The sequence below is a fragment of the Phascolarctos cinereus genome, unplaced genomic scaffold, assembly GCF_003287225.1.
Source record: "Phascolarctos cinereus isolate Bilbo 61053 unplaced genomic scaffold, phaCin_HiC Scaffold_4;HRSCAF=312, whole genome shotgun sequence".
Lineage (NCBI taxonomy): Eukaryota > Metazoa > Chordata > Mammalia > Diprotodontia > Phascolarctidae > Phascolarctos > Phascolarctos cinereus.
Genome location: NW_027555847.1, coordinates 597216347 through 597242125, shown reverse-complemented (window position 1 = coordinate 597242125; position 25779 = coordinate 597216347). Strand labels below are relative to the sequence as shown.

Below are 25779 nucleotides of genomic sequence, written 5' to 3'. Positions count from 1 at the left end.
TTTGCTCTTTGTTTGCCATGAGATTGCTCATGAACTAATTGCCACCTGTAAGAGGCATGAGTCCTTGGGTTCCGGGAAATTTACAAATGAGTATTTTACAGTGTAACCTCAATCCCCAAACCCATTAGTATGGGACTCTGTCCTCATTGATGGAAACAAATACCCTGCCCTGTGTAAGAGGCAGGACTCTTCAAGCTTCAAGTCACTTTGGGGTCTGTAATTGGTGCTTCCAGCTTTTTGCTTCAAGAGGGAAGATGGAAGAGGCCAATTCTACTTGAGGTTGTTGAAGGAAAAGACTCTGGGAAGACATGAAAGGACTCAGCAGTCTCGATTATGTCCTTATCCCAAGCTTGCTACACTAGAGATTTCAGGGAGTTTCCCCTTAGATGAGATATAGGAATATCTTATTCTGTATTTTCTGGTATATATTCTCCTACGGATACTATCTCTGACTTCTGTTTTGCTACTGATTTACATAAATAGGTTTTCTAGGCTAAATTTTTATGTGTGTTCATTGTGTTACTGGTTATCTCTCAACCAGTCACAAGGTTCAAAGATCCCAAAACATAATTATATGAGAAAAGTCAGCAGATACCTTGCTTCCCCACCAATCACCGCCCTAAAATCCTGGAAAGTTGGGGGAAACAATGAAACATCAATAATACATCAGAGATGAGACCTTTCCTATATAAAAAAAAAAGAACTCACCCTGTGAGTTGATCTGACTTGCAGACTTGCAGCTTGCCAGGAGGAGATTTTGGTCACCTCTAAAAAAAAGTGCTTCCCAAAAAATATCTCATTTGCTGACAGGGAGATATGTTTTGCATGACTGCACCTGTGTGGCCTATATCAGGTTGCTTGTCTTCTTGGTGAGGGGATAGGGAATGAGGAAGGGAGAGAATTTAGAACTCAAAAATTATAGAAAATGAATGTCAAAAATTATTTTTGCATGTGATTGGGGAAAATAAAATATTAAATTAAGGAAAGAAAAATATCTCATTTGGATACATGAGTTTTATGTGTAGTCTTTTTTTTTTCCTATTCCCAACGTGGACATAGATATACTACAGAATCATTGATTTAGAAAGGCATTTGCTATTAAATGAGGAAAATAATCTGAACAAGAGGGACTGATCACTTCTCTTTTCATTTCAAGAACAATCCAACAGACAAAAGGAAGAATAAAAAAAAGAAAGGAAGAAAGGAAAAGAGCACCAATTTAGATAGCTCTGATTATGTCAGATCTCTATTCAATAGCTCCTCATTTAGAGACTTCAGACTTTAAATTTGTTTTGTTTATTTATTTGGCTTTATTTAACACACATAAAACAATTTTAAACAACTCCAACTTTTGTAAAGACTCTCATTAGAATTTGTTTAGCTGCTACATTGACAGAGGAAAGGAAAGGCAGGAGAAGAGAAGAGAAGGCCTGTCTGACAAAAAGAAGGCTGTTAGTAATGGGATCCAGGAATGAGAGTTTTTGGGAAGTGTTTGTACCATTCCTCAAACTGTCTTAAACATTTGTAACAGTGACATTAAAAAAAAAAAGAAAGAAAGAAAAAGGTCTGAATACACACTTCTAGATTACATCTGTTAAAAAAAAAGTTTAACTTATTTTTTCAAAATACAAAATGTTTCTTAAAATAAACTGTTTAAAATGTATACAAAAGGAGGTAGGGCATGAGGACTTGCAGAATTCATTTTGGGAGTTCTTCAATGATGATTCGGGACACTGAGTTCCATCCCGTCGAGGCATCTCCTTTCGGGTAATCTGCACATGTGCCAACCCAGACAGCAATGTCCACTAACCCAGCACTGATTCCTTCACATAGACCTTCCACTGGGAAACAAGAACCACAGTTAGAACCTGAGATTTCACAACAGTCAATCAGCTTTTTGTTGTTGTTGTTATTTTAGCTAATTATAAGTCTGACACCAAACTCAAGGCTGCTTAATACAGGAATTAGCATAACTGATTGATTACAAATTCCTATGGTCAGTATCTATATGGGTTATTGGTCCATCTCTTTCTTAGTTTAAATTTTATAAATTTATAAATTTTATAAATAATTTTTGAAAAATGTTGAACTTAACACTGTTATGGAAGCAGCCTGTCTATTAAAAAAAAACTTTATAGTGGAATTTTTAAGTTCTAGAAGAAATAGAAAAGCACCAAAAAAAAAATTCAATATCCTAACCAACCAACCAATAGAACTCTATTCTATTTTTCAAAGCGGAAGAATTTGATTTAAGATGCGCCTCTTATTTTGTTGAAACACTTTCTGACACCCGACACAGCAAAAACAGAAGCTGGCTTTTGTGGGTCGGGGTGGGGGTAGGCTAAAGTGAAATGGTTTTATTAGTGCTCCACTTAACTCATCATTTTCTCTCTAATGCAAATTTTATATGTTACTTTCCTTTTCTGTTTGTAGTTTACAATAACTGCTGCCTGCAGAACACCTGAGGCAGTCACATAATTTTAAAATACAAAAGAACCAAGGTAAAACTGACATACTGACTCACCTTAGCTCAGCTCCTACTTTTCCAAAAAGACTTTCCCTGCCCTACCTCCATCTTACACAGGCTGGAAGTGCAGCAGCAAATAGGCCTGATTCCACTGCTGATCAGCCTGGAAATGTTGACCTGTTCCATTTCTGACCTGGGCTGGTTCACCTTTCCTTAGGCAGCTTGGTGGCTTCTGGTTCCAGAGGTTCACCATATTGGTGCCAGACTTAGTTCAGACACTCAAACGACTTTGTCTTACTGCAGTTCAGAACTCCTAAACTCAAGCAATCCACCAGCCCCACCTCCCTGGCTGCAAGTACTACAGATTTGCAACATCGTTTCTAGCCCCCATCTCCTTTTTAAGCAATGCTTTTTTTTTTCTTTTTGGTAAGGCCATCAGGGTTAAGTAACTTGCCTAGAGTCACATAGCAAGTAAGTGTTAAGTGTCTGGATTTGAACTCACGTCCTCCTGATTCCAAGGCCAGAGCTCTATCTACTGCACCACCTAGCTGCCCTTTAAGCAATGCTTTCATGCATCTTTGAAATCATCAATGTAGCTACTCCCTCCATCAGCAATTGGCATCTATGAATTTTCATCCTATTAAATTTCCAAAATTCTTCCATAGAAAAGCCAACCAGGATGCTGAAGGTCCTTTTTTGATTTTCTGATTTTAACTTTCCGTGGATACCAATTTAGCACTCAGGCAGTCCATCTGTTATCTTTTTTTTTTCTCAGGACATGACCCAGCACCCTTTCTGATGATGGTGTACCACTCTTAAGATGTAAATGTGCTTTAACGCTACTTCTTGGGTACTGGTCATTGTTGGCAATTCAACCACATTATATCCACTATGTATCTTTGGATGACCTTCACTTGTAATTTTCTGGATATTGTGGCATTCCGTGGTATGGTGCAATGGAAAAGATTCTTGGTTTGGAATCAGAGTGCCTGGGTTTGAATCCCAGCTCTGGCACTTACTACCTTTGTGACTTTGGGCACACTTAATCTCTCAAGATGGCTTCTAAGATCGTTTCTAACTAACTCTAATTTCTAAGATCAATTCTAACTCTGTGGTTCTTTGAGAATATTGCTGTTAAAAGGATGGACTTTTACAACAGTGAAGAGTTTGTGACAAGTCAAAACATAACACAATTTCCCAAATGTGATTCAGTCTGATCCTCTCCTCCTATTTGATTCTGGATGCAGCTCGCTGCTCATCTGTGGCATTAGTCCCAGATATATAAACTAATGAACTAGATCAATTGGGGATCACTCATCCAACTGGGTCCAGTTCAAGATTCTCAGTATGATACTATGGTTACTGTGAAATGACCTGGATTCCTAAGGACAGTACCCAAGAATATTCCAATTTCTCTACTGTCTTTAAATCACCTGGAAATTAGTCCAGAAACTTCAACATCACTACTGATAACTGCAAGCATTCCAGGCCTAAATTTCAGATATGTGTACTTGAAATGTCATTTGTCTCACTATGTACTAATCATAGCTAACATTTATTTAAGATTTGTAAAGCTCTTCACATATATTATCTCATTTGATCCTTACAACAACCCTGTGAAGTAGGAGCTATTATTCCCATTTAGCAGATATGGAAACTGAGGCTGAGAGGTTGAGTGACTTCTCCAGCATCACACAGCTAGTAAGTGTCTAAAGCAGAATTTAAACTTAAGTCTGCACTCTTTCCACCATGGCACCTTATAGAATGGCAAGGCTAGAAGAGGCATTAGACATAATATAGTCTATCTCTTTGTTTTCCAGATAAAGAAAGAGGTCTTGAGCAGTCAAACAATTTGTATAAGGTCATACAATTAGTTGGGAGAGGATTGTATCCTACACAGCACTGATACTTCCACTGAAGTCTTACTGCAGTGCTTCATTGTGACATGAAGGTGACCTTGGATTCTGGAAGGCAAGCCTGGGAGGGCCAGCACACTGGCAGTGCCTCAAAAATCAGCCTCAATATGCCTATATGTCTATAGTGAAGGACCAGTCTAGTTACATGAGGGTAGTTCATGACAAAAGGCTGGCCACAGAATCTCATAGAGAACCCTCTCCTGATATGGGGTAGGGGTACAATCTCTCTCCTGATATAGGGAAGGGGTGCAATCTGAATTACAGGAGGAAGTACTCATAGTGATAAAAACCTGGTCCTAAAAAAAAAAAGAATAAAAAAAATAAAAACCAAACAACCTAGTACTTTTGAAGTGCTCCTTGTAACAACTCTACTGGCTCTGTAGTGCCGCTGCTACTACTGATGAGTGCTTTTGAGCACCCACAAGAAGGGGCTGTCTCTGGGGACATATTAATATAAATATACTACACTAGCCCCTTTCGCTTTAAAGAGGCACAGCATTCACCATATATTTCAAAATTCACATACTAAATAAGAAAACATTTTTTTAAAAAGTTGCTTTGTTACATTTATTATTTAGCTTTTTCTTCATGCTTTTAGAATTTGTCTCTTTTAGATCTAAGGTCCAAAGCAGAAGTCAGATGTAAAACTTTGAACTGCACCTTTCTGACTATTTACTCCAAAGAACTTATATATAAAAACATAGTGGAGAAGCCATGCCATCTAATAAACATATACTACATCTGTAAACACCAGTGATAACATCTAACCTCAGCTTTCAGGTTTACAAGAGCTTTCTGTGAACTTTTTCATTCGATCAAAGGAACACAGGAGTATAGGTTTCAAGTTAGAAAAGATTTTAGAAAGCAAGGAAGGCAGTGAACCTCCAATTTGTGAATCTTTCGGGCATAAACATGCCACAATATATAGCAACCCTATATTGCAATCATATTGCTTTCATGCACAGAAAGCCTAAAAAGATGATAAAAAGCCTCTGCCCTACAGAAATGATAATTCCCTTCAAACTGGGTGTAACCCTTAATTCAAGAAGAGAATCCAGGAATGGGATGGATTGTGAGGGTTTTCCCTTCCTGCTGGCTAGACTGCTTCTCTTCTTCCAAGAGTGGAATTGACAATCAGGCTGTTATTACTGTACAATAGTGGTGGCCCTTGGTACTCCATTGCAACTCTAATTGTATTATATCTTGCAGAATGCTAAAAACAATCATTTAAATTAGGTTAAAATGTCAGTTAACAACAGCCACATAAGCATTTATTAAGCATTTACTACATGCTAAGTACATGTAACTCAAATGTAAGCCCCTTGAGGGCAGGGGCTATTGTTTTTCTATCTTTATAACCCCCAGATCTTAGAAGAGTGCCTTGTACATACTACGCACAAAAAGATGTTTAGTAATTTGAAATGAGCTTGTAAATTGTCTGGAGGCCTTTGTTACAACAGATTATAGTAATCCATTGATCTAACATGAGAACAAAACTTTAAAAGTGGTTTGTTAATCATCCCTATGCATAGAACTGAGCAACCCAAGGAAGGTCTCACAGGACATTCTCTCACATATGTCATAGTTCTCATACCTGAAGAAGTTCGATGAATGTTAATAGTTGAATTCATTTCTGGGCTTCCTTGATCCAAATAAATTATAGCCTCAATGGGAAGTGGTCCAGAGCATTCAGCCCCATTGAATGTAAAATACCACCGCTGACAGCAGGCACTTTTGCATTTCAGTCGAAGGGATCCACTAAAAAGCACCCTGAGAGCACTATTAGAGCGCATCTTGGTGAATGTGCATTCCTAATGCGAAAACAGAGACATGGACTTGAGACCCCATTTTCCATTCTATTTCCTTCAGAATATAAATGTGCTTTCAAAATGTGAATTGTCTTCAATTCCCCAGCCCACATTTTAAAAGTATAACTACCTAAATTATATATTTTTATGTCTTTAAGAGGGACCAGGGTATGATAGGAAAGTAACTCTCAGTCATGCTCTAATTGTTCAAGCCTTTGGCATCAATGGGACAAAACAACTGAGCTATTAGCATTTGGATGGAGCTAAGCCAATACATATCTGTCACCTTAATTTGATTATGAATAAGAGAAAAGTTTAAACTTAGTTGTAGGATCATAGATCTAGAAAAGACTTTAGAGGTTATTTAGCACAACACCTGCATTTTAAAGATTAGGAAAATGAGTCCAAAATTTGCCACATACATAGATGTAGATATATAGATGGATATAGATATATAAACATATACACGTCTTACACATACATACACATACATATCCTATGCTCGTGCACACAATAATTCTATTGCGCATGTGTATGTACACATATATGTATGCATACACATGTGTATCTATATAATACACATGTGTGTTTATATCTATAGATCTATCATACTATATTATTATATTAATTATAACAGAGAGCAATAGATAGATCTATATAGATATATAGCAAAGCCAGGTTTTGAACTCAGATCCTCTGACTCCAATGTCAATGTCCTTTCCCTTTGTATCATGTTGCCTCTTAAGGTAAAATAAGGGTAGTTCTCTTAGCTCTACTCTATTCAACCTTTGTGTATGTTTGTGCATCTCTCTGTGTACAAAATAAATATTGTATTTTATTAAAATCATTCCATTGAAATTTTCTCCTCATCATCAAAATGGAAAAAAAACCAGACTTATTAAAAGATGAATTTTTTTTAGTCCATTCATATATTTGATCTTAGTTACTGTGACAATATTGGAAGGAAGATTATTGCACTTTTAAAAAGAAAACAATCCTGTTGCTTATTGTCTACAAGTCTGAACATTGACTCAATTTTTTTATGTCCTCTCAAAATCTGTCAAAGCACTAGAACATGAAACATGAAACTATTTAGATACCAACCAGTGCTGTTGCTAATAATAAAAACAGAAGAAACATTATCTTTAAATCCTATTCATACTATTTCCACAAACAGGGAACAGATATAAGTACACTTTCAACATCAAAGTAGTAACAAGGCTGCAAAATAAAGAGGTTCATCAAAACATATATATAGTACAATGAAACACTTCGAGAGGAAAACACATTTTTATTAGAAAAGTTGGTTGACCGGTGTTTCCGTTATGAAGCTCTTCTACATATTAAGTGACAAAATAATCACAGGCACCGATTGTGATCAGAGACTATGTAGTCCATGCATCTCTTTTAACACTGGACTGACCAAGTTCAAGGTCTCTAGCCCACTGGACCTGAACTCTGTCCCCTTGAACAGGACCATTGAGGCAGTGACAGCTCTACACCCCTTGCCAGCAGGAAGCAGTTTCAGAAGCAGAGCTCTTCACCCCTCACCTCAAAAGAATTTGGGTCCCATTTGTTTAATGGGGGAATGATGGGGCCCAAGCCAAGACCTCTGCCCCTCACCCCAAAAGAATCTGGGTCTCATTTGTTTGAGGAGGGGAATGTGGGATATGTGGATGTTGCTTCTGCATATCATTCAATCAGAGGTTGGAGTCAGAGAAATAGTTTTTCCACAAAAAACCAAGTGGAAACCAGAAGGAATGCAGTCTAGGGGCTAGGTGGAAGTTGAACAAAAGAGAGTTATATTAGAATAAGAAAACACTTGAAAACCTGTTCCCAAGCAAGGGCCAGGGTCGCCAAATTGTGGGGAGTGGGAGATGTAATTAGGGGCAGAGATTCACATGGGGAAATTAGGTGCTTCGGATAGGCTGCAACTTCTATAGTTACAGTATGTAGTGTGTGTATATATATGTGTGTGTGTTGTGTGTGTGTTGTGTGTGTGTGTGTGTGTGTGTGTGTGTGTATGTATAGTATATAGCACATATAAAGAATGGGGAATAGGGAATAAAAAGGTGTGCATCTGTCCATGCATGTGCTCTCACATACATGCTCTCACATACGCAGGACGCCTAGTCTTCCGAGATCATTAATAAAGCTTCTTCCTGAGTCAACAATGGCTTCATGGAATTCGTGATATTGATATAGATAATGGGGAATAATGGAGTATGGGTCCAAGCCAATACCTTTGCCCTCACCCCCCAAAAATTTGGGTCCCATTTGTCTACAGGTCCTTGAACTCTCCTTGATTTTCCCACTTAATCAAGGAAGTCTCTAGCATTTGCCTGAGGCTATAATCCTATCAACTGGCCTTTTCTATCATCCCTGTACAATCTCCCAATTCTCCATTATCCTTAACTTAGCCCACCCTCCATTGTCTACTATCTCGGCTACTTCCCACCCTTGATTCTATCTATACTTCATTCTCCATTTCCCGTCACTCCCATCAAGATCCTCCCTAGACCCCTCCTCCAGTACCCCAGCCTACTGGCCACTCTCATCAAGATACTCCTTCTCCCAAACTCTCAGTCACCCCAAACTGCTTGGCCACTCCTAGATCCCTCCCACAGTCTTTCTGTATATAAGGTCCATCTTGTCTCCATTAAGGTGCTTGCAATGGCTCACAAATGCTCAGATTCTTTAGAGTCTAGCCTAGGGCTCAGATTCTTAAAATCTGGCCCACTTGCATTAGCAATACAAATGAATATGGTGGATCTTTAATAAACCTTGTGTTTGGCTAAAAAAAAAAAGAAGCCAACACATTAGAATGACTGTGCTATTCAATCTTCCCCTTAATGACATCATTAAAAGGTTGTCTTTTAATTTTGCTCTCTCCCTTGGCCCCTTTTTTCTTCCTTTAAAATTAAAGGCTATCTAATTTAGTTAATTAAAATTTGAATTTTGCCAGAATCTGTCCTTTATGAGAATAATATGATCCTATTAACTTGTATTCACATAAGTTCAAAAAGATAATGCTGCAACTATTGCAAAGAAAAATACTCTCCAAATAATTAATATTAAAAGCTAATGAAATGTTTTTTAGGTGGCATAGTGGATAGATTGTTGGACTTGGAGTCAGGAAGACCTGAGTTCAAATCCAGCCTCAAATACTTATTAGCTGTGTGACCCTGGGCTAGTCACTTAACCTTTCTGCCTCAGTTCCCTCATCTGTAAAATGGGGATAATAATAATTCCTACCTCCCAGGGATGTTGTAAGGATCAAAAAAGGCAATAATTGTAAAGTGCCTGGTGCTATATAAATGTTAGCTATTATTAAATGGCCCAAAGGCTTCTTCTCAGTCCCTATCATTTGATCTCTTCAGCATTTAATACTCTCAGTCACCACCCCCACTCTTTCCTGAATCTCTGTCCTCCCTTGGTTTCTGTGACACTGTTTACTTGGCTCTTTCTAATCACTCATCTTGGTAATACTTCAATTTTTTTTTCTGTTCCCAACCCCTAAGAGCAGACATCCCCCAAGATTCTGTCCTAAGTCCTCTTCCAACTCCCTAGTCTACCCCTTGGCAATCTCATCCACATTAGCTTCAAATGATCACCTCAATCTAATATTCCTATATCCATTCTTTAGCTTCCACATCTTCTAGCAATGCAGTCCCACATTTCTAACTGCCTACTGGGTTCCTCTGTGTTCTGCAGATATTTCAAATTTAACAAATCCAAAACAGATCAGCATCTCTCCTCCAGACCTACCCCTTTGCCTGACTAGTCATATTCCACTCTTCCCTTTCCTTCATCCTTCATAACCAATCAGTTGCCAAGATCTGCATTTTGTTCAAAGTATGTATCATATCCCTCTTTTCCTTTCCACTACCACTGAAACCATCTTTGTTTAGGCTCAGACCGCCTCTCACTTAGGTTATTATATTAGCCTTCTAATTAGCCTCCCTGCCTCATGCCTCTCTCTCCTCTCTAATCCATCCGTAACAGAGCTGCCAAAGAAATCTTCCTGATGTCCATATTTTATCAGGTCACTTCCCTGCTCAAAAACTTTCAGTGACTTCCTATTGTCTACCCAAGAAAATGCAAATTCCTTAGGGCATTCGGGCCCTGAACAACCTGGCTCTAACCCACTGTCTCTAACCTGGTTTTATAGAATGTATTTTCATTTCACTCTGGCCAAACTGTACTCCCCACTCCTCCCTCATCTTATCTTACCCTCTCCCATTTCTACATGACATTCCCCAGGCATGATGAGGACTCTCCTTCATCTCCACCTACAGAATCCTTCTCTTTTTAGGTCCAACTTAAGCGTCACTTCCTCCATGAAGCCTTCCTTGATCTTTTCTGCTAGAAAGGATGCTTCCCTTCTTGAATCTCTCATGGTTCTCTGAGCTTTCCTATGCACAAAAACATATTCTAACTTAAATCATAGGTATTTGTGTACCTGTCTCAATCCTTCCTGACTCCATTCCTTGACTAGATTTTAAACTTTTTGAGGAAAAGGTCTGCATCTTTGTATCCTTAGAGCTTAACATAGATCACTGTACATAACAGATACTATAAATAAATGTAAATTAAATGGAAAGAAACCTAACAGCTTTGGATGGGCTGCAAATTATCAACCCATTCATTAGAGTTGAGTATTTAAATATCTGGGCATTTATTTTAAGAGAACACTTTCCTGGAAATTAGATGCCAACATAAATCCCTCAGCTGCTAAAACTACAAGGATCATGTTAAAATTTTACTCATATAAGGTGGTCACCTAATTGATCGTGCCCTAAAATTTTGCTACTTTTATATATCAAGCAATGGCCCACATTCCTTACAGTGCAAAGATATGGAGCTGAATGATACAAATTCAGAACCCACCCAAAAGTTTCTCCTAGTTCTCTAGTTAACAGAATTCTGCCAGGGGTTGAATTCATATCAGTTAGGGCTGATTCCCATGTATTCCTAATCAGAAATGTACTCTTAATCAAATACTGGGGGCGAGGGGCAGAATTAAGAGTTTCCTCCTGAGGAGGAAATTGTACTAGAGAATTGTAGGCCCAAGAGTGTTAAATCCCAGAGAGGGCTTCAGCACTATTCTATCCTCACACTCATACAGCCTATTTCTGAAGCAGATTTAACCACTTAATTTGACTGGATCTTTGATCAAAATGCATTGTCCAACAAGCTGTTATTTCAAATACAAATATGATAAAGCAACATGATCTGAAATAGTTCACACTGTTACTCTTGCCTTCCTTAAATTTGGCCAAGCTTTTACGACAATCCATTTCAAATCAAGGGTACTTCTATGACTGAAGAATTACCCCTTAGACATACCCTTAAGAGTTCCTCTCTAAATGAAGCTTCTACATTCACTTTTATTACTTTTTACCTAAACATTTTTAGAGTCATTTTTAGACACTAGGTAAAACAGCAAGGTAATGTGTTGGTCTGATGACTTCTTTCATGAAATTGGCTCTGAATTATGACCTATTTTTTATACTTGGAAACTGGAGTTAAGTTTGTTTTTAACCTAGATTAAAGTTGTTAGGGTGTCTGCTCTTGAATTAGAAGTCTTGAGATGACTTTGGGCCAGATGTAGGAAATTTAACTAGAGATTTAACAAACAAACCTTGCAATCTGGATATCTCAGCTTAGAAAAATTCTAAATTTACTTACTGCGATTTTCCCAAGATCTATCCCATAGTTAAGTGCACTCCACGAACACTGTTTATAGTTGGGTGACCAGGTCTCTTCAAAGGTTTCTCTCAGACATTCACCCTTTTCACCTTTGAATCCATCCCGACCTGGGATTCCAGGAGTACCTGGGATGCCATTGGCTCCAGGATTTCCATCTCTGCCAGGTACCCCAGCAGGTCCTTGTATGCACATTCCATTATACTAAGGAGAAAGAAAGAGAAAGGGGGAAAAGAAAACCCACCACAACATAGTTTAATTATAATGCAAAGATATATCCTGATTAGGAAAACAGCACTTAAAAAAAAACAGCACTTGAGAATCTTTTAAATGACACTTGTCCATGTGGCTCTACATGAGAAAACAAAATTTTCTTGGAATAATATACATGACTTTAACAAAAGTAATATTTACTTTATGTTGGCCAACCGTAATCCAGATTATCACTTTAAAAGTATAATTTTATATATTACAGTGAAGAATTTGGTACCACCACTTTATATCACTGTATACCCCTATGACTGAAGAGGAAATACATGTTTCCTTATATATTATGATGAACCCTGAAAACTACTGCCACCTTTCAGTCCTGTAGGCTTGCAACATCTAAATTCCTTGATTTCTCTCTCCTTCATCCCATAGGTCCAATTGGACACCAAGTCTCACCAATTCTACCTCCAGAAGATCACCCACATTCTACTCCTCTCCATTCTCACTGCTGCCACCACCACCTCCTCCTCCCTGGGGTAGTGTGACAACCTCCTAAATAGACTGCCAGCTTCCAATCTTTCCCCTCTCCAATCCTCAACATAGCTGCCAAAGTAAGCTTCCTGAGGCACAAATTCGGTCATACCACTCCTCAATGGCTCTCTACAGGCTCTAAGGTAAAATGCAACCTCCTCAGCTTGGCATTTAAAGTCTTTTGCAATGCTGCTGCTGCATGAATTCTCAGATCTGTTCACAATAATTTTTGTGTAATTTATATTCCAGTCTAACTGGTTTTCCTTTGCACTTGGAGTCCCATCTTTTCACCCCCTTGCCTCTGCCAGAATGTCTCCTGGGCCAGGAATTCATTCTCTCCTCATCTCCACTTTATGGAATCCTAGGCTTCCAATAAGAATCAACTTATGTGTCACTCCCTACCAGAATTTTCTTCCTCCCCCATCTGCTTTCTCAAATAAGCTTGGAATAGGCTTATGTATGTAAATGGTTTGATACCGTGGTAGTAGAATGTAAGCCTGTTGAAGGCAGGAACAGGTTTTTTAAAAAATTTTGTCTGTACCCCAAGCATTTATCAATGAACCTTACAACTAGCTGCTTAATAATTTTTTTTTTTATTAGATTGGCCATGCTTCAATTCTCACTATTTAGGAACAGGATTTAGTAAGATCACTGGGGCCAGAGACGATGGTAGCTCAGGCAGGATCATTTTGCATCTGGAGGTTGCCAGTAGGCTTCATGTTTATCTTTCCAATGTGCTTCACTGACATTGAAAGAACCCTCTTCCTCTAGAACTGAATTTCCTCATGATTTGGGACACCATTATTTTCTCAAAAAAGATAGATAGATAGATAGATAGATAGATAGATAGATAGATAGATAGATAGATAGACAGACAGATAGATAGATAGATAGATGGATGGATAGATAGATAGACAGATGCATGCTTATTGGGGGGGGTTAGGCAATGGGGTTAAGTGACTTGCCCAGGGTCATACAGCTAGTAAGTGTTAAGTGTATGAGGCCAGATTTGAACTCAAGGTCCTCCTGAATCCAGGGCTGGTGCTCTATCCACTGCGTCACCTAGCTGCCCCTGCATGCTTATTTATTGTCCAAGAAGTGTGAAAATGAGCCAATACATGAAAAGGTGTTTTGAAGACTTGGCTGAAAATTTAGGTACTGGGAAAGTATTTTAAAAGTCTGAGTTCTTTTTGGATTTAATTTTTATCCTAAAAATATTATTCATGTTCGCTGGCAAACATAGACTATTGAGATTTGCATTTCAAATGGGGCAGAGGTACAGAAACCATTTTGGCCTATTCTGGTATTAACTTTTGTATTATCATCACTAAACCTTACCTCTACTTTGCAATACCAGACCTAATTCTTCATCCACACCATGTCCTCCAATAGCTCAACGCTTTAGTTATCTCCCAGCCCATCATTCCAATACTACTAATACTTTCCCCCTCACCCCTTGGTGAACCAGTTCACCTCTGCACTGTTCTTTTCTCTCACTGATCTAGCCCTACCAAGCCTCAGTCTTGGATCACTCCTACCATTAGTTACCTTTGCTTCTATAAATGTGTTGCTAAACAAAGCTGGAGAAAATTATGAAACCATGCTTACTGAGTCCACTAAAAATTCATGTTACAGAACCTCAACTGGGCTCTCACTGCGGAAAGGCATCTCATCTTTCACCCTTTGCCTATGCCAGACTGTCTCCTGGGCCAGGAATTCATTCCCTCCTCATCTCCACTTCATAGAATCTTAGGCTTCCACTAAGAATCAAGATGAGATTCCTTTTAAATCTCCCTAATTGATTCATTATTCCAGTCACCATAGCAGTTCTTCCAAATCCTTTTTATCTCTCCTCAAACCAAGAGAGGTTCCCCTTCTCACAGATAGGAATTTTGTCTCATATTTTAAAGTAATTCAACCAGAGCTTCCTCTTCTCTCCTTCTCCCATCTCACATCATGCAGTCGTCCTCTTCTACTCTTTCCTCCCTTACCCTATATCACATGAAGACGTGACTCTTCTCTTTGTCAAGACAAACTCCTCTACAAGCACAAATGATTCCATTCTATCCCTTCTTCTCCAGCAGACTGTCCCTTCCATCAGTTTTTCACTTATCTTCAATCTCTCCCCATCTACCAGCTACTTCCCTGTTGCCTACAAACATGTCTATATCTCTGCCATCTCCAAAAAACTTTTTTGATTCATCCATTCCCACTAGCTATCATCCCATATCCTTCCTCCTTTTCATGGCTAAACTCCTTGAGAAGGCCATATCTGTAATGACGTTATCACTTCCTTTCTTCTCATTCTTTTCTGAACTCTCTACAGTTTGGCTGTTTTCTGACTTCATCATTTAAACAAAACTGCTCTTTCCACAGTTACCAATCATCTCTTAATGGTCTAATCTAATGGCCCTTTCTCAACCCTCACTCTCCTTGACCAGCCTTGATAATGCCAATCACCTTCTTTTCCTTGATATTCACTTCTCTCTAGATTTCTGAGAAGCCATTCTCTCCTGGCTCTCCTATCTATCTGCTCACTTCTCAATATCCTTTGCTGGTTCTTCATTCAAGTCATGCCTTCTAACCATGGATGTTCCCTAGGCCTCTGTCCTGGGCCTTCTTCTCCTCTCTCTCTATATTGTTTCACTTAGTGATCTCACCAGTTCTCTTGGATTCAATTATCTCCTCTATGCTGATGATCCTCAAATGTACTTATCCAGCCCTATCTTTTCTACTGACCTCCAATCTCCAATCTCCAACTCTCTACTGGAAATATCAAACTGGATGACTCACAGACATCTTAAATGCACCATGTCTAAAATTCAACTCTTTATATTTCTCCCCAAACTTGTCCACCTTCCAAATTTCTCTATTACTGGTGATAGGACCACCATCTCCCCAGTCACCCAGACTTGCAACTTAGATGTAATCCTCAAGTCTTCACTTTTTCTTATGACTTATATGCAATCTGTTGCCAAAGCTTGTCAACTTTACCTTTGTAACATCTTTGTATGTGTTCCCTTCTCTCCTTTGACACTGCCACCACTCTGGTGTTCTTACCTGGACTATTGCAATAGCTTACTGGTTGGTCTGCCTGCCACAAGTCTCTCCTTACTCCAGTCTATCCTCCACTCAGCTGTCAAAGTGGTCTTTCTAAAGCACAGGTCTGACCAATGTCATGCCCCATTCAATGAATCCCACTCGTTCTCTATTACCTCTAGGGTCAAATATAAAAGCCTCGATATTCTCCCTAACCTTCCAGTTTTCTTATGCCTTACTCCCCTCTTCCCCCATATAATATATAATCCAGTGACACTAGCCTCCTTGTTATTCCTTATACAAGATATTTCATCTCCCAACTTGCGGTATTTTCACTGGCTGTCCCTCCTGCATGGAATATTCTTCCCCTTCACCTCAGTTTCCTGGCTTACCTGGGAACACTTCAAGTGTTAGCTAAAATCCCATCTTCTACAGGAATCTTCTCCCAATCCTTCTTAATTCTAGTGTCTTCCCTCTATTGATTATCAACTATTCATTCTTTTTTTGTTAAACTTTATAGCTTTGTATAATATAATTATATATTATTTACATTGTATTTGACAGCAGGCATGATCTTTTGCCTTTGGTTTGTTTTGGTTTGGTTTGGTTTTTTTTTGTATCATCAGTATTTAGCACAGTGCCTGGCACATTGTAGATATTTAATAAATCTTTATTGACTGACTGATAGTGAAGCTTTCCAGTTAGAGTTCTGAACAGTCAGACTTTGCTTTTTCTGCATCTGATCTGCTTCCTTGAGCATTCTACCTCCAACCATCATTCCTTTAAAATCAGTATTTCTGAAACATTGTGTGTTTAGTCATTTCAGTCCGTCTGACTCTTCATGACCTATTTTGGGAGTTTTCTTGGCAAAGACTCTGGAGTGGTTTGCCATTTCCTTCTCAGCTCATTTTACAGATAAGGAAACTGAAGTAAATAGGGTTAAGTGACTTGCCCAGGGTCACACTGCTAGTAAGTGTCTTATGTCAGATTTGAACTAAGACCTTCCTGACTCCAGGCCCAGTGTTCTATCCACTGCATCATCTAGCAGCCATTGCATTATAGCCCCATCACATTCTTTTTATTTCCACCTGAACTCTCCTGTAGGAATTAGGAATAATTTCCTCTTACAAAGCTTCTCAGCCTCTCTTCCTCTAAATCCGTTCCTGATCACTGACCCCTAAAAAAAAAATCCAACAGGAATGCCATGGGGCCACACCATATCCCTTACTGAAAGTCTTAATGTCCCTGTGGAATCAAATAAAAACTTCTATCCCCAAGTGACCTAATTCACCTCACTCTCTGCTAGTCAGCTCCATCCAGGCCAACGCTACCCATTCCCTCCTCTGAGTCTCATCACTAGCTGTCTTCTCTATTTTCTACATAGAGCAAGGTTAGTCCTTTTCCCAGGATTCCAAAACAGAGATACCACCAGGGGGCAGACCTTGCTGAAAGTGTGAAAGGAACATTTTGAAAGGTAATTAATATACAAAGAATTTTAAAGGATAGATTCAGTTAAATAAATCCTGTTTTCTGAGCTGCAACTGATCTGAGATGTAGGAGAGCTTTTCTTATTTTTTTTCCATTTTAAGAGGCTTTTAGAATTTGATTATTACCAAAGTAGTAACATCAACAAGATACCACAACTACAAAAACAATTGTGTACATCTCATCCTCAAAAAACAAAAACAAAAACCCAATCAAATGGAGTCCTAGTCACTTAAAAAGTAATTGAAATCACCGTCCCTCAGAAAACAAATGAAACATCTTTATATATCCAGAAAACAAATCAATACGGTTAACAAAGAAAAAATACAAATTTGGAAGTCTGGAATTGTTATTTTAAAAAGGGTAGCTCCTAGGGGCAGCTAGGTGGCACAGTGGATAGAACACAGGCCCTGGAATCAGGAGGACCTGAATTCAAATATGACCTCAAACACTTCACATTAGCTGTGTGACCCTACACAAGTCACTTAATCCCAATTGCCTCCCCCCTCAAGAAACGGATAGCTCCTTAAGCATTTTTATCAATCTGCTCAGCAATCTCTCCACCTCTGATCTTTATCCTATGCAACATCTAGCAAGTTTTCTTTGACACCCCTCACAACTCACACTTTACCACACCACAGCCCTTTGGGACTGCCAATTCTCCAACTTGATGACTGTATAAAATATATGGCAACATCAAATGAATTTGGTTTTTTGGCCATTTGCCATAAGAAGTCAAAAGGGAAGTTTCTTACAATATCTGGCAGACGTTTTGAATAACTATAAGCATATGGCCACTAGAATCTCCAAAAGTCCCTGTGAAACTGTCTTCAAAGTTTTCTCAAACCATTTCCATAGCTCTGTCAAAGCTATTTCACATGTGCTAGATTCCTGAGCCTAGAACTGGATCCATAATGGGTCTAATTTTATGTTATTGGCCCTTATATGGTCCAATCCCATGCAATCCACATTATTAGTACTCATAGGGCCCACACAAATAGACATTTAATCCATAATTTGGACCATATAGGCTATACCAGCTCCCATGCCAGTAGGTAATAAACTTGATCCCATTCAATCTATAGTTGAACCAACCCAACATATAGGAGTAGCCATTTCCTCAATACCAAAACCCATTTCCTCTACCCTCATACCTGTCCTACCCATTCTCTCAATGCCTGTGGTTATGTAGCCTATTTCAAGAGGATTTTTTTGCTCTATTCCTGATCCTGTTCCCTCTAGAGTGGAAACCATTCAATTCATATTAGATCATATTCTGTCTATTCCATGACCTAGGCCAGAACCCATTCCTTTCATCCCAGGTCCATTTATGTGATCAATTTGAGGGCCCATCCATTTGATTCCAGGGTCACTGCCACTGCTACCACCCATTCCCATCAGAAGAGTTTCTCAAAAATTGTGAGCCATTCCCATCTCATTTTAAGCAAAGTTTCTCTCAAATCTTCCAGTCATTCCACAATCCATCTTACTCATTTGGTCCATGTTCATGCCAGATCTAAACTGACCCATGTTTTGCATGTCACTACAGCTAAAGGGACCTTCCAAGTGTCTATTTCAAATTCTATGCTTTCCATTTCCATTTCTTAGGTCATATTTTGACATTCTTATGTCTTTTTTTAGATGATTGGCATCAATCGGAATTTCATCTGATTCTAGTCCCATGCCAATGTTATCAAGTCTATGAATGAGTTACTAGAGGTATCTCAGAACAAAAAGTCCCCTTTTGGCAAGGTCCTCTCATCCATTTTCACATGTGTTGGTCTATAAAACAGAAGTTGATCATTGCATATTACATTTCAATTAGCTGTTCAAAAGTAACAGTGTTGATTCCATGACTTTTCCCATTTTCATCTTCAAGAATGTCTACTCTAAATACATTAGCCATACAGAACACTTCCTTCAATTTATCCCAACCAACTTTATAATTTAGATTTGACACATACACTGTGCTTCCAGATCTTTAACACGTATTTAATCTAATTTGGGATAGTGGGTGAGATATTAATTATTCCTGGGTCAACTGGTCCCATAGCTATGCCACCAGCTGTAGACATCAACTTTTGTCTTGCTCTCTGGGCCTCTTCATCATCAGGATTTTCTATGACTTTCAGACCTTACTTGGTTAAAACTTCACTAGTTTTTTTCATGCTTTCTTCCATCTTGAATTCAACATTATAAAGAAAAACAACTTTGACAGGCTTGAGAACTCTCATCAAGACAATGACCAACAATGATTCCGGAGAATTGAAGCATTTTATCTGCCACTTCACAGAGAGGTGATGGATTCAAGATCCAGAATGAGACATACATTACTGAACATAGCCAATCAGGAATTTGATTTGCTTGACTGAGCATATTTCTTACAAGGATTCAATTTTTCTTTTTTGCTTCAATGACGAGGGATAAGGGCAGGAAAGAAAATAAGTGTTTGTAACTGAACTCAATTTAATTTAGTTTTTCATTTGTTTTTCCTTAAAGAGAATGAATGCTGGAGTGTCTAGAATAGCTTTTCCAAGCTGGGTGGATCCAATCTGGGTGACTACAGCAAAAGAAACATGCATAGGAGAGAGTTTAAAGAATAGCCAAATGTTAAAATTAAAAGCAACCTCAGAGGATATCTAGTCCAACCCATATCCATGCTGGGGAAAGAAGTGAATGCCACAGGCTTCAATAATAATAGCTGGCATTTATATAAAGCTTAATATCTTACAATGTACCACCTATCATACATCTCACTTGAGCCTCATCACAGTCTTGTGATGGAAGTATTACAAGTATTGTGATCCACATATCACAGGCAAAGTAACTAAGCTCCTGGATGTTAAGTGATATGCCATGACCACACACAGCTAATAATCAAAGGCAGGACTCGAACCTAGGTCTCTCTTAATTCAAAGTCAAAACATTCATTTCACTACTCTGCACTGCCTATCACATCTGCTTTAAAGGAAAAGCAACAAAGAAAGAAAGCGATTTTAAGTCTGTACCATGTAAATGGCATGCAAACACCAGACAAACTAGTAGACTTCTAGAGTTGACAGTTGGTATGCTTGAAATGTATAGATAGGGAGTGGACCTGGAGTTCATTGGTTTAGGATGAAGACACTCTGTCTACTAATGAAAGGGCATCTTTTCTGAAATTTATAGTCTCAGAGAGTTAGAGGTGTCAAACACCCATGCAGCTTACAACATTCTCAAGTGCAGCCTGAACCAGATTAAACTATTATTGGGAAACATTTAACAAAATAAATGAAAATACAATACAACAGATAAAGTTATTTTGTGGTTTTCTAAGTCAATATGTGGCTGTAGGAATCTTCACATGAGGTTAAGTTGCTCCTGTTTCTATTTGATTTTGATATCTAGTTTAGTCCAAAGAATTGAGAGTTTAAGTGACTTTCTCAGGGTCACAGAGCATCAGAAACAGAGGTCTTCCTGGCTTCAAAGTGAGCTCTTAATTCATAATAGCATGCTGCGCATAATGCGCATGTGCACACACACCACACACACACACACTATATATATATATGTATATATATATGTGTATATATATATGTATATATATGTATATATATATGTATATATATATGTATATATATATGTATATATATATAATAAGTTTATAACACACATACTTATATATGTTATTTATACAGTGCTTTAAGACTTGCAAAATGCTTTTATGTTTCGTACCTTATTAGACCCTCTCAACAGCTTTGGGACGTAAATATTATTATTCTCAACAATCTTACAGATGAGAAAACAAAGGTTTACAGAGTTTAAGTGACTTGCCTAATCTCACACAGTTTGTAAGTACCTAAGGTAGAATAATAATAGTTGGCATTTATATAGCACTTTAGGACTTGAAAAGTACTTTACATATGTTATCTGATTTGATTCTCACAAAAACTATGTGAAGTTGTTGTGCAGTTGTTTCAGCCATGTCCAACCCAGTGTAACCTCATCTGAGATTATCTTGGCAAAGATATTGCAGTGGTTTGCCATTTCTTCCTCCCACTCACTTTACAGATGAGGAAACTGAGTTGAGTGATGAGCAATACAGATGAACAAATAGCATTAAGTGACTTACCCAGGGTCATACAGCTAGTAAGTGTTTGAGGCTTGTCTTTGAACTCAGGTCTTCCTGACTCCAGGCCCAGTACTCTATCCACTGCACAACCTAGCTGTGAACTAGGTATTATTATCATCATCTGCACTTTACAGATGAGTAAACTGAGGCCAAGAGAAGTGAAGTGACATGCCTAGGGTCAAACAGATAAGTGTCTGGGACAGGGAGACTCAGGTCTTCCCTACCCCAAATCCAGAACTGTTTCCACTATGCTTTACTATAGAGTAAGCACAGGAAGATTACTAATAAATAAACACACTTATTCATCATTGGAAATGTCCATTGTGTCTTCAATAGTTGAAGGTTTTGTAATTTCCATGGTGTGGGCCCTCCCTGCACCCACAAGGACTACAACCCCATTCTCTGGGACAGGTGGCCTTGCTGAGTTGCTACTTCCAAAAAATTCATCCCTCCTTTCTCTCCTTGCCCCTACCACTGACCAACTTTTTTTTATACTTAGCTAGTACATGTACTCAAAGCCTTTGTGGGTTAGTAGGATTTCCAGAGCATGGGCTGTGTTCTATTTTTCCTGTGATTTTTTTTTTTGGCCTGACCTTTCCTTTTTTTTCCCTGACCTGTTAACTCATCAACGTAGGAAGCAGGCTTTAGATGGGAGAAGAGAGGCTTGGAAGTCTAAGGGAAAGAGAAAATGGAATGGAGAACGGGAAAGGCAGAGAGACTTTTCTTCCCTGAAATCCTTGATTTGTCCTTAGTCCCCTAACTAAGGAGTGGACCATGCAACGTGTCCTTACTTGGCTGAAATGAACCTCTCTGCCAGCAGGAAAGAATAACAATCCACAAAACCCATGTTGTCTGACTCCCTTTGTAATCTGAAGACTAGGAGAGAAGAGTCCCCATGGGTTGTCTACGTGGGAGTAGGAACTGCAGTTTACTTCTTTTTGGTGACCACAGCAATGGTCAGAAAGAGTTCAGTGTAAGGGGAGGAGGGAGAAATCAGGTTTCTAAATATTAGCAGGCAAGCTTCTCTCTGATTTGAACAACAGTTCGCTAAATATGCAGCCTTTCCAGCCCGTTAGGACTACTGCCTGAAGTTCTAAACCTTTTTTTTTGTTTGTTTGTTTGTTTACTAGACTAGGGGGGAGGTGGGCAGAAATGGAGTAAGGGAGATAATTGTGCTGGTCACTGGCCATACAAAGATGAGAAAGGATAACTATCTTTGCCTTCAAGGAGCTTACATTCTCCTTGGTAAGAATAAGCCTCGATACACAGATAAGTACAAAACAAAGTAATTTCAAGAAGAAATAACTCCAAGTTAAAAGGAGAATCCTTCAAGAGAGTAGGGAAAAAAAACTGCTCCCTTATACCACTTTCCTTCTATAAGTAAACAAGATCTTAATGGAAACCAGGAGCAGAGAGAAGAAAACTGCCTTACTACACAACTTTTTCCTGACAACCATCAGAACAAGAAGGTTATGTCCAAGATCAGAGGATCACTTGATACATAATTTCACAAACTCATAGGATTTATATCCTTAGAGATCACCTGGTCTAGCTCTTTCATTTTACAAATGAGTAAACGGACGCCCAGCTTTAAGAGACTTGTTCACGGGGCAGCTAGCAGGGGATAGAGCACCGGCCCTGGATTCAGGAGGACCTGAGTTCAAATGCGGCCTCAGACACATAACACTTACTAGCTCTTACTAGCTGTAGGATCCTGGGCAAGTCACTTAACCCCACTGCCTAGCCAAAACAAAAAAACAAAAACAAAAAAAGAGACTTGTTCAGAGGTGCATAGGTACTAAGAGGCAAAGCTGGGATTTGAACACAAGTCCTTGGACTCCAGATCCTCTTGAATCTCTTCTAGTAACTAACAGCTTCTAGATATTTCAGTAGTAACCCATAGGGAGCGCCGGCGAAGTTCTGCTCCACTGCATTGTCCAGGCATAAAACTAAGCCTGGTTTCTTGAATCCTGTAAGACTACAAGTTGCAAAGGTGCTAACCTGCGTGATTAGCGAAAGTTTCTTATGGGGAGCTCCTCCCTCTTCACTGTGGCAAAGCCTTCATCACTCCAAGATTTCTTCTTCAAATTAATTTCCCTCTCCAGAATCCCAAGCCCCATAGCACGTCCTTCCTTCCACGTAGACAGACATTAGACGACCCTTTCCCGCCTCCGCCCCCTCTCCCCGCCCCCCGCCTCCACCCCCCAAGTTCAGTAGACAGTCACACACACAGAGATGGGCAAGCAGGCAAGCAGACAAACACATAGATGAAGGAAGCGGGGCAGACAGCCACACCCAACGGTACCATCTGTAACTTTTGATCATCTCTCCAGCCTCAGCAGCCCGAGCTCCCTCTCCAGCTTTGCCAACACCACCCCGTTTGCCCCCACGCAGCTGGGGCCAGTCTCTTACCTCCATCTACTCCCTAGCCTGTGGTTCCAACTACCCTCTACTCCCCAACTCCCTGGACTCGCAGCCCTCCCACGGGACGAGATGGGGGTAGACTGGACGGGACGGGATGGGATGGGATGGGATGGGACGGGGTGAACTGGACGGGACGGGATGAGACGGGCTCACCAGGTCCACAACCTCCCTGGGACGGAGCTGCGATTTCTGCTTTCCTTTGGGGTTCTCCATGCCGCCCAAAGGCGCGGGCCACAGCAGAAGCAGCAGGAGCTGCAGGAGGCAGAGGTGCAGCCGGGCAGAAGCGGAGGCAGCAGCCGGGTCGGAGGAGCGCATGGTCACGCCGAGTGAGCGGCTGAAAGGCTTGGCTAAGCTCTGGCCCGCTAGAAAGAGGGGGTGGGAGACGGCTGAATTGGGCAGTGTCTGGCCCCGGCGCTCTCTGTAGCCGCTGCTGCCTCCGGCCGCATCAATGCGCCTTTCACACGCGCGCCCTCCCTGCGGACACCAGGAATTTTCATCCTGTGAGAGGCTGGGAGCCCGCCGCCCCCCGCCCCCTGCCCAGCCCCCAGAGCCTGGCCTCGGGGCAGGCCGAGACTGCTGGGGACTCCGCCCCTTTGGCTCTAGCCCCGGAGCCCCTTCCAGCAGCCAGAAAGCAGACCGACCCTCTGGGGAAGAGGGGAGGGCAAGAGAAAATTGTGGAGGGGGTAGGTGAGATTTATGGAGACGGTCAGACACAGAGCAGGGAGGGAAGCCGAAGATCACAGATTTCGAGCTGGAAGGGACTTTACTGGGCATGTATTCTCACTCCCTCATTTTACAGATAAGGCATTGAGGCCTTGGGAAGTTAAATAACTTGCCCAAACGTACAGATGTATTAAGTAGCAGTTTTAAACCCAAGTTTTCTGGCTCCAGATCTAGCGCTGTTCCCGCGGTACCTAAGCAAAATCAGGCACCAGAAGCTGGTGAAAGGATTGGAACTCCGGCATAGAAAGTTTGCACAGATGATATCCTCAGGCAGGAGAAGTAGCTGAAGAGGTAGGGAATAGCTACCGCCTTAGATGATATTGTAACGGACCGTCTATTCGATCTCCCACTATGTCTCCAGGATCTCCAGGGGTGGGGGGGAGAGGAGGAGGAGGGAGGGAGGGAGAGGGAGGAAGGGAGGGAGGGAGCCTTAAGGATGAATAAATTAAGGTTCTGGTGCTCAGTCCTACTCTGCTTTGAAAGCAGCAGCCTCACTGTCAGTAGATTAGATAACTGAGACAAGTGGTTATTTCTCTCATATTAACAGTCAATTATTAAAATTGGGGAGACCCCAGCTTTTTTTCCCTGTCCTATTTCCTAATCTCTCAAGGACAGGGATGATGGAAGATAAGATTAACATTTTCTTCATTCTGGGTATTGTTACTCTACCCAACTGGCTCAGGCTTGGGTGAGGGATATAGATTCTTTGTCTAGATTGCCCAAGACTAGGGGTGGTCTGGGTATGGGGATAGTTTCTCTAGCCAAGCCCCCCTCATTGGAGTGAGCTCACTTCTCTTTGTAAAGTCCACCTCTCATTTATTATTAACCAATCGGAGTTGACTGTCACCCTCAGGAACATTCCTCTTCCAAAGGGTATATAAACTGGGAGCCCACCACCATGATTGTCTTTGGTCTAAGAGAGAGACTGCCAAATGACCGTCCTTTTATTAATAAATGTGCTGGCATTATTAATAAAATGATTAAATTACCCAGAAATTGTATCTCTTGAACTTTTTAGACGCTACACAACCAGCCAGAATATTTTCATCCTTACATTTTAATCACTTGAGATGTGCACGAGAAAGTAGGGAGCCTGTTGTTTCTAGCCGACTCTTCCAAGCTGATGCACCTTCTTTGACCTCATTCCTGCTTTCTCTGTTGTCAAGAAGGAGGCAAGGTACTATCCCAGCACTGGAAGTTGGTATTACTGCATTCTTTTTAATATCATTTGTAACATTTTCAAATTGCTTTTGTTTCCCTGCCCAAGATACCTCCCCTCCAAACCCCATCCTTCACAAGAAACTCTGGTTTCGTGGGAGTTGGGTTTGATCCTGGGACTTAACCTCCAAAGCTAGT

The 25779-nt window shown here is 40.1% G+C and overlaps 1 protein-coding gene and 1 pseudogene across 1 annotated transcript; both read right to left on the bottom strand.

Annotated features, from left to right (window-relative positions):
- Positions 1 to 1275: 1275 nt before the first annotated feature.
- CTHRC1 (collagen triple helix repeat containing 1) lies at positions 1276 to 24253 on the bottom strand. Its single transcript, XM_020968250.2, has 4 exons — positions 23854 to 24253; positions 11883 to 12104; positions 5978 to 6194; positions 1276 to 1841 (listed from the first exon to the last, which is right to left on the bottom strand). The coding sequence occupies exons 1-4, from the start codon at positions 24013 to 24015 to the stop codon at positions 1699 to 1701; spliced, it is 744 nt and encodes a 247-aa protein (XP_020823909.1). The 5' UTR covers positions 24016 to 24253; the 3' UTR covers positions 1276 to 1698.
- Positions 18171 to 19351, bottom strand: LOC144457204 (heterogeneous nuclear ribonucleoprotein M-like; annotated as a pseudogene).
- Positions 24254 to 25779: the final 1526 nt, after the last annotated feature.

Excerpts from the sequence above, each read along its gene's own strand:
- CTHRC1 (XM_020968250.2), bottom strand. The coding sequence starts at position 24,015 with ATGCGCTCCTCCGACCCGGCTGCTGCCTCCGCTTCTGCCCGGCTGCAC. Across the intron at positions 12,105-23,853 it reads CCAGGGAGGTTGTGGACCTG|TATAATGGAATGTGCATACA; the intron begins GTGAGCCCGTCT and ends CTTTCTCCTTAG. Across the intron at positions 6,195-11,882 it reads TAGATCTTGGGAAAATCGCA|GAATGCACATTCACCAAGAT; the intron begins GTAAGTAAATTT and ends TTTTCGCATTAG.